The 9,765-nt window shown below is 37.3% G+C and overlaps 1 protein-coding gene across 1 annotated transcript in view; it reads right to left on the bottom strand.

The window, feature by feature from the left end:
- Positions 1–4,850, bottom strand: part of LOC101993692 (probable ATP-dependent RNA helicase DDX60) — an 81,273-nt gene extending 76,423 nt beyond the window's left edge. The window contains exons 1-4 of the mRNA XM_005369808.1: positions 4,841–4,850; positions 3,075–3,141; positions 2,567–2,756; positions 769–1,110 (exon numbers count right to left, since the gene is read on the bottom strand). Of these exons, the coding sequence (XP_005369865.1) occupies positions 769–1,110; positions 2,567–2,756; positions 3,075–3,141; positions 4,841–4,850 (609 nt within the window). The remainder of the gene's footprint in view (positions 1–768; positions 1,111–2,566; positions 2,757–3,074; positions 3,142–4,840) is intronic.
- Between the last annotated feature and the right edge of the window lie 4,915 nt (positions 4,851–9,765).

Here is a 9,765-nt window from a genome sequence, read left to right as displayed (position 1 = left end):
AGTAGGCTTCATCCCAGGGATGCAGGGCTGGTTCAACATACGAAAATCTATCAATGTAATTCATCATATAAATAAACTAAAAGAAAAAAACCATATGATCATTTCATTAGATGCGGAAAAAGCATTTGACAAAATTCAACACCCCTTTATGGTAAAGGTATCGGAGAGATTAGGGATACAAGGGTCATACCTAAATATAATAAAAGCTATATACAGCAAGCCGACAGCTAACATCAAATGAAACTAGCTCTTATAGACCAGTTTGGTCTCAAACTCACAGAGATCCACCTGCCTCTGACTCCCGAGTGCTGGGTTTAAAGGCATGCGTCACCACCAACAGGCTATAGATGATTCTTAAGCGTGCCTCATGGGACTTTTATGAATGTTAAATATAAATAATTTGTACGTGTTAATAACTATTATACCTGTTAAATCTATAATAGTTTCTATATTTTTGGTAGAGTCAATATTGAATCAAGATAGCTATTTTTAAAGAATTATTTTATTTTTAGTTTTGTGTGTATATATATGTATCTGTCTGTCTCTCTGTATGTACGCATGCATATATGTAGTTATGTAGGTATGTTCATGTAAGTGCAGTATACACAGAGGCCAGAGCTGTCATATCCCTTTGGGCTAAAGTTAAAGCAGCTATGAACTACCAGACATGGGTACAAAACTAGCAAGCATTCTTAACGAGCCTTATCTTCTAAATTAATTTAGAACTGTTTATAAATCTCTAGAAAATTGTCTTTAAATATATATTACCTGCTTGAAAAACAGCTGCTTTGAATATGAGCTTTGCATAAAATATGCATAAAGACGAATGATGCCAGATGTTTGCCCTGAGAAGAGTGCGATGTTGACCTTTGCTGCCCAAGATTGAATGACTAAAAAGTTGAAAAGGTGTGTCTGCTGATCGTTCAGGCCTTCATCAGCAAGAATCAAGAAATATGGGCAACTCTGACTTAAGGTAATACTCCACTTTTCTGACAAGCATCCAGAAAATTCAGTCCACACATCAATGGCAGTATTCTTCTGAAGGTGCAAAATTAAAGCAGTTCTCAGTGTAAGAAGTCCAGGGACACTGAAGTATGCATATTCAGCATCCTATGAGGAGGAGACAAAGGACATTATTTGACAAGTGTTTTGCTAGTTTAGGCAGTTAATATATATCATTAAGGTCATTGAAGGAACATGGTACAGAAGGTTTGGGTTTGTATTTTTTTAATGTCCTTTAGTCAGTAAATTGACACTGGAATTTTTCTATATCACAAATGTATGCTATAAGTCACATTTTAAACCTAAGAGTAAGCAAGCCCATAGTACCCAGAGTTCGTTACTCTTTGTCTTCCAATCTTTTAATCATTCTCCTGTCCAACCTTATGTCAAGAAGACAAAGGACAAAAATAACTATGAAAATAATAATTTGTAATAATAAATGTTCTGGAATTGGGAACTGAAGGGGAACATGTTATTCTAAAGAATAATTCTAGATACAGTGACATTTCTTAAACAACAAGGTTTTTTCTTAGGAGATGATTAAAATCTGTGAAAGAATTGTAAACATGGAACAAAACCCTGCTTCCTTGAACGAAATGGTGCTGGTTAGCAATGCTCAGAAATGTACAGTATCGTGAGCTGCAAACTGATTGAACATCCACACAAGAGTCCCTGAGTATACCATTAGCTGCCCTGAATATAGGAATAGGAAGATATGGTAGCAGTAGATATACCTGTAATTGAAATTAACCAAATTTTATTAATTATACCAAATATGATATTCACTCAGCATTATCTATAACAAAGCACACAACAGTAAAATAAGGTTAATGAGTTAACGTGGGCTCAGATACACCTAACAATGTATTCAAATAATTTGCCTGCTGAGTTTTGAAGGCAAAGTAGTTCTCAGAGTTAGAGAAGTAGAACTGAGGTCAGTGGGGCCACTGTTCAAAAATTCACTAACTTTTTGTGACTCTGTCCACTAAGTTTCCCATCACTACACATTACAAAGCAATCTAATTGTGCTCATTCTAGAACACTGCAATGCTAGGCATTTGCTTTGTTCTCCTCTTCCCTTTAAATTGTTTTTCTTTTTATTTGTTTTATTTTGTTTTGTTTATTTTTGTCCTGGATGTCGAGCCCACAGCCTTGCACACATTAGGCAAGTCTTCTATCACTAAATTGCAATTCTAGATTTTTTTTTCTTTAAGGGTCTTCCCAGGTTGGCTAAACTACTCAGAAAATCACTAAGTGAGGCTCAGTTGGGCTTCCAACTTGGAACCTCATTGCCTTAGGCTCCATCTCATTTTCTGAACTTTTAAAAATGTATTTTGCCCTGCAGTCACTCGTGAAAAGATTTATACAATCTTATAAAAACACTTTTAATTATAGCAAGGGGTAGTAGTGCACACCTGAAATCCTTTTACTTGGGAAGCAGAAGCAAAGACATCATAAGTTCAAGGCCAGCTACAGGGACAAGATTCCTCATATCTAAGTAATCATTTAAATGAACTCTGTTTTCAGTCTTCAAAGAGTACAAAGCTCAGGTTGTCTGTGTTACCTTGAAGAAAACTATGGCAAAATGTCCTCCTTTGCTACTAACATCCAGCAGGTAACGCTCAACCAAGTAGAAGAAGTGGAGACTCTGCCCAGGCTCTAGCGACTTCTCACATACACATGTGACAAGCAAGGAGTCTCCGTCAATCAGAAAAAACTCAGATTCAACAAAATCATTCAATAAACTGGAATAGCTAAAAAAAGAAAAGCGTTGGAATATGTCATATGGATGACATAATACCCCCAAACAGTACAGTTGTTATTATCTCACTGTCATTAACAACTTATTGCATATAATTACATATACTTCTATCATATATGTATGTACATTCTCTCTCTCTCTCTCTCTCTCTCTCTCTCTCTCTCTCTCTCTCTCTCTGTCACACACACACACACACACACACACAGATGCAGGTACACATCAACATTACCATATAAAGTCAAATAACTCCAGAGGGAAGGGGAATATTGCACATTATTTCAAAACTCTTGATTACCACAAAAATACTTACTGAGCCTTTGGCATGTTTTCCAGGATTAATTGTGACATTTTCTCTAAAATTCCTGTGTAATGTTCTTCTAAAAAGGGAAATAAGAGGAATTGTTTTCAGTCAGTCTTTTTAAGGGAGCTCAGGGTTATTATATATATTTTGAGAAATAAGAAACAGTAATGTAGCTATTTTTACTGTTTAATCTGTGAAGCATATATTTTATAATGATATAAATAGTATTTTGAATTGAAAATTACCCATTCTTGCTGCTGTCTCTCCAACCTGAATGGAGAAATATTAATAATGGAAATATCCTTTACTCTGTCTCCTCTAAATGGTCTTTATTAATGAGATGGCAAATCTGCAAAGAAAGAGAAAAACTAATCAACTTTCCTGTCAGCAGAAATGTCCTGAAAGACTGTCTTTACAACTAAACATTGAGTAGCAGAGGCACAAGAATGAGTACAAGCAACATGTGGTCTGTTCTCAGGGAATAAATGTCAAGAAGTCAACCATTAATCATATCATTACATATACAGAAGAAAATCATTAATGTGACCAAGTCAAAGAAACGAGACATTTGCTAAAGAAGCAATGCCCAAGAAAAGTTCTAAAGAATTAAACAGAATGGAGGAAGGTGAGCGTCCAGACAGAGACGAGCAGCACATCATCACATGTAACATGCAATGGCCTGTGGCATGAAGGGATGGAGGTGGAACCAGGTTCCTCCAGGAACCAGGAGGCTGGAATGGAGAGTGGGAGATGGTGTTTGATGTTGAGAGAGGGTGTGAGAAGCATGCAGGTCCCTCCAGCATGTGGCAGAGTCACTAAGGATTTTAAGGAGATGTGACAGCTTTGCATCTTGGAAAGATTACTCCAGCACTGTACATCAGTGGGAGTCAAGTTTTATTATTATTATTATTATTATTATTATTATTATTATTTATTTATTAAAGATTTCTGCATCCTCCCCCACAGCCTCCCATTTCCCTCCCCCTCTCCCAATCAAGCCTCAGCCCGGAGAGCAATCATGGTTCCCTGCCCTGTGCAAGAACAATGGGAGTCAAGTTCTTGACAGCAGAGAGAGAAAAGGCTTGGCAAAGCAATGGTGGCAACTTGATAGAATTACAGTCTAATGCGAGTTTAAGGTGAGAAGTCTGGAAAGGCGTGAGTTTATTTGTTGGATGTTAAACGTAAGTTTGACATCATTTGACAATAAACACAATATGGGTAGAGAAGAGCAGAGGAGTGGGCTGTCAAGAGAGACTATTAGGATTCTAATTCAGTGATGACAGATGTTTGCACTATAAAAGTGCTTGTTGTGAAAACACGAGGAACTGAGTTCAAATCTCCAGCACCCATGTAAAAACCCAGACCTGGCTGCATATTTCTACAATTAGCATTAGGGAATGGAGACAGGCAGCCACCAGGAGCCCACTGACTAGTGAGTCTAGGCAAAATAGCATGCTCCTAGTTTAGGGGTAGATCCTGTCTCTAGGAAATAAAAAAGAAGATTAACAGCAGCAAACACTCCATAGCCTTCTTGGTCCTCCAAATGAATGTACAATGGCATATAGATACACTCATGAAAATCCATGTATCACATATGTGATCTCACACACACACACACACACACACACACACACACACACACATTGCAGTTCATGTCACACAGTGGATTATTAGGCCATTCTCTGATGCCAGAATATTGGAATAAGACCACAAGTCAAGCAAAGGTCATGAACTCTTGTGTGGTTCACCTAAATTTGACTGCTTTTGCAACTTACCATAGGCCATGTAATGTAGATTCTTAAATATGGAAGGCTAGGAGTCAAGTGCAAGGTCTCAACCATATTGGAATATATATGTCATTTACTTATTAATTATAAAGAGTAGTCACTGGAACAAAAACCTTGCTTGGACACAGAGAGACAACAGCATCATGAATGTGATGTGAATGGAACTAAACACTAATTCTGAAGATTACTAATAATAAATTGCAGGAAGGAGGAGACTGCAAAAATGACCTAGGAAGAAATATTTCAGAGGCGTAATCAAATGCTCAGATATCTGTTGTAGAGTATGTCTACTTCTGTTAATAAGTAGATTGTATTATGTATCTAGATAGACAGACAAGAGCTACATAAATACAGTTATATAGAAAGAAAGAGAGAGATGGACCATTAAGTCAGAAGACAGACATTTCTATCCCATAATCGCAAAACAGAAACATATGGTAGTGAGCCAAACACTGGCACCAAATATTAAAATGCTGAGAACTTGTGTCTGGGAAAATGATTAAATCTGAAGAAAGAAGGGATGGCTGTGGTCCAGGATCCATAAGAATCACTTGGTCAGGAGTACAAGCATGGTCTCTTAACTCACTCATTTACTGGATGATTGCAGAGCCTTATGGAGCATCACTCATCACCACATGCCATAGCTGCCCACAGTTGTACTCAAGTGTATCCAAAGCAGGTCCTCACTTCCTGGTAGGGATCCAGAGAAAACTAATTCAACCATGATGGCATGGCGTATTGAGTGTGTCAACAGTAGCAGAAAAACTTCCCTGATGGCTTTAAGTACTCGAAGCCAGGGGATAAAAGTTTGAAAGAAAGTGAAAACTCTCTCTCTCTCTCTCTCTCTCTCTCTCTCTCTCTCTCTCTCTCTCTCTCTCTTTCTCTCTCTCTCTCTCTCTTTTTCCAAGAGAAATATTACAAACTATCTTCACTTGTGGCCTTATGATAAGAATTGATACTAATTCTCGTGAAAACTTGTTACTCTTCTCCTGCCAAGGTCAAAGTGGTTAAAAATTTGGACTCTGACAATGCCTGTACCCCTGTTCTCATCTATGGACATTTTTCCCTGAAGACATTGCTGATTGACCATCTGATAGCTTCATTCCCACTGTCCATGATAATGCAATGACGTCAGTCCTGGTTTGTCTGACCTAATACCACTTTGGCGGTAGGGGGAAGATTCTGACAAATGTTGAGAAGTCAGTACCAACAAAATCCCTTTTCTGTTTTTCAAATTTTAACAACTAAAAAGCATGGATGGCTTTGGCTATCCACCAGGACTGAGATCCCAAGTTTAATTCTGTCTGTCCTAAGGTTCTTCACACAGGGGGCGGACTTTTATGGAAAGTCAACAGACAGCTATTTCAAAGATTGAAAAGAAGAATACAAAATAAACAAATAGGGTGAAGCATTTTGTAAAAACTGATTTGGAAAAGAAATACATACTAGAATATACTTGCTTGTTTGTTGTTTGTTTAAGTGCAGTTTTATTTATTTATTTATTTATTTATTTATTTATTTATTTATTTATATGTGGGGATGACCAAAACTGAATGACAAAAGACTTAGACCAGCCATTAGGGTTCTTCAGGAAGCTTAGTAACTGAAAAAGCAATATAGTTGTCTTTTCTGAGAATCAAACTAAAATGGTTGTCTATAAAGTTGCATTTAAAAGATTTTCTAATTTTTATTCAGTTTTACTTCTTTATTTTGAATGCACATATGTCTACATACAAATGTAGAGGTCAGAGGACAATGTCTGGAGTCAGCTATCATCTCCCACTAGGTGGATCCTGAGATGGAGCTCAGATTCTCACACTTGGTAGCTAGTGTCCTTACCTGCTGATTCATTTCATTGGCTCCGTTTAAAAGATTTTAAGAACAGATCTTAAATAAACTTGACTTCTTTAATGTCGCTTCCCTAAAATGTCTGACAACAAAAACATGATCATCTCGATTAACCATAAAATCTGATTTTTTAAATGTCTTCTTAGCAGAGAAGGTCAATAACTTAACCTAATTTTTAAAAGAGGACTGGTTTCAAGTTTTATAAAAATGAGCCAAAATTTGACTTTAGGAATTTCATCCTCCACAAAGTCTTTGTGACTTGGTTGGTTTTCCTGTGTAATCAAGAGAAAGTTCTGATATTGCCCTCAAATCTCCTCTTCCATCTTGGGATACTCTAGTCCTTACCCAAAAGCAAAATGGCATTTTCCTCTGTGACAAAATCCTTATTGATTTTTAAAGAAATCCTCTTTTATTTTGAGCTATCATTTTAGTGAAAAATGCACCCTGTTCACATTCCATTCTACTCTCTCCTACTTACTGACTTTTTTTTTTTATTTTACATGCTCATGAGAAAGAACATCATAACAAGCAAATTTACCAAATGTTTTGAGAAAGAAGAGAATACAAATCTCACTTAGAACATAATGCAACAAATTAATAATAACCCACAGTCTGCAGCACACCACGGCTGTTGCTGTCCCTATGAAGAGCTTCTGGGTTTTAAGATTCTAACAGATTTTCTTCCCCTGGGTCTCACATGACTCTGAGAGCTGTAGAATGTTGCACTCCTGCAAGAGCAGGCCAAGACAGCAAAGATTCTGATGACCTTGTACAGGGGAGAAGGAAAAGAAATACCCAGAGAAACAAAAAAAAAATTTTTTCTGTTTACTCTGTAGATCCTCCGAAGACCTGGAGGAAATAGCAAACTCTTTTCTGGACCAAAGAAAAGAAAGTAAAGGGTATCCAGTACAAGTACAAGATGGGAAGGAAGCTCACAGTTGGGCCCTGACCTGTAGCATCAGGGTATTGATTTTAAAAAATACTATATACAGCTATGCTGGCCAGGGAAGCAGCTATGAAATCTTCAGACCTTCACTCTCACTCCTTTGCTCCAAATCCAATTCACCAGTCTCAGCCCCAGCTTTGTAGCAGACTATAAGATGTTGCCTCTCTCCCCCGCTACTCCCACTGAGCAGATCTGCGTGGCATACCCTGCTTTCCTCCTCCTGTGGACTTCACTAGCCCATTCCCCAGCCCATTTTCATCCATAAGTGTCAGTTTACAAAACCAAGAAATCCATACCAGCTTGACCCTCCAGTGGCCACACAAGGCAGGATCTCAGAATTTCTTACCAGGCAACATACAGCCTCCACCTGGAGAGGGCGACAGGATGCAAGGAATGGAAGAACCACTCAAAAAGGACAGGACCACATATCAGTAGCTAGAATTACAGTCACCCAAAACTGGCCTAGAAGCCAGTGTAAAAGCACAAACAATAACAGCCAGGACAATATGTCTCTACTAGAGTCTAACAACCCTACTAGAATAGGTCATGAGAAATGCCATATAGCAGAAGCACAAGTCAAGGACTTAAAAATAGGTCTATGGAATATGTTAGAGGTCCTTAAAGAGGAAATGAGTAGATTGATTAAAGAAATCTATGAAAACATAGACAGTAAAAGAAAATGGAGAAAACAAATCAAGACATGCAAGTGGAATTAGAATCAATAAGGAAACCCAAAAAAAAAAAAAAAATGGAACTAAGGCACAGTGAAAAAAATTGAGGGACAGGGGTGTTAGAGCTGAAAATGGGGCACAGTAAAAGAAAATGGAGAAAACAAATCAAGACATGCAAGTGGAATTAGAATCAATAAGGAAACCCAAAAAAAAAAAAAAAAACTGGAACTAAGAGATTTAGGAACTCAAAGAGGAACCTCAGAGGCAAGCTTCACTGACAGAATGCAAGAGATGGAAAAGAATTTCTCTCTGAATTCAAGACAGAAGAAATGGGTACTTGGTGGAAGAAATGCTAAATCTAGAAGAATCTAGGCATAAAACATCCAGAAATCTGGAACACTATAAAAACTCAAAATATATGAACTATAGGAACAGAGGAAAGAGTGGCCTTCCAGGTCAGTGCTACAGACAATACTAACAACAAAATCATAGAAGAAAATTTCCCCAACCTAAAAAAGGAAGTCCCTATCAAGGTACAAGAAGCTTACAGAACAACAAATAGACTGAACCAAGAAAGAAATTTTCCATGTCACATAATCAAAACACTAAACATACAGAACTAAGAAAGAAAATTAAAAGTTGAAACGGTAAAAGACCAAATAATAGATAATGACAGGCCTATTAGAACAATGCCTAACTTCTCAGTGAGGACTCTTCCAGGGAGAGGGGCCTGGACAGATGGTCTACAAACTTTAAGACACCACAGATGCCAGCCCAGACTTCACTCAGCAAAACATTCAGTCACAATGCATGAAGAAAGACCGACTTTCCAGGAAAAAAAACAAAAAAACAAAAACAAATTTTAAGAATATCTCTCTACAGAGTCAGACCTAAAAATGGTCTAGAAGGAAAAATTCAACCTAAAAAGACTAACTACATTCAAGAAAATATAAGGCATAAATAATTTAAGATCAAAAAAAGGAGAAAATTAAAATGCCTGGCGGTGGTGGTATAAGCCTTCAATCCCAGCACGTGGGAGGCAGAGGAAGGCAGATCTATGTGAGTTCGAGGCCAGCCTGGTCTGAGAGAGCTAGTTCCAGGTAGGCTCCAAAGCCACAGAGAAACCCTGTCTCGAAAAAACAAAAAAAAAAAAAAAAAAAAAAAAAAAAACCTAAGAACAGAAAAGAAAATTAAAATAAAACCCACACCACCACAACAAAGTAACTGGAATAAACATACATAAATCACTGATAATTCTCAAAATACTCAATTAGTAACAAAAAGACAGAAATTGGCATCAAAGTCAGGGCTGAAATCAAGACAAAAAAATAAATATGTATCTTCAACAAATAATGCTGGTTAAATTGTATGGCTGCCTGATGAAGAATCCAAATAGTTCCATACATATTTCCACACACAAACTCAGTTTAAATGGATCAAAGATCTCA

The sequence above is a fragment of the Microtus ochrogaster genome, unplaced genomic scaffold (assembly GCF_000317375.1).
Source record: "Microtus ochrogaster isolate Prairie Vole_2 unplaced genomic scaffold, MicOch1.0 UNK61, whole genome shotgun sequence".
Taxonomy (NCBI): Eukaryota; Metazoa; Chordata; class Mammalia; order Rodentia; family Cricetidae; genus Microtus; species Microtus ochrogaster.
The sequence above is the reverse complement of the archived record's forward strand: the minus strand, read 5'-3'. Positions and strand labels throughout refer to the sequence as shown.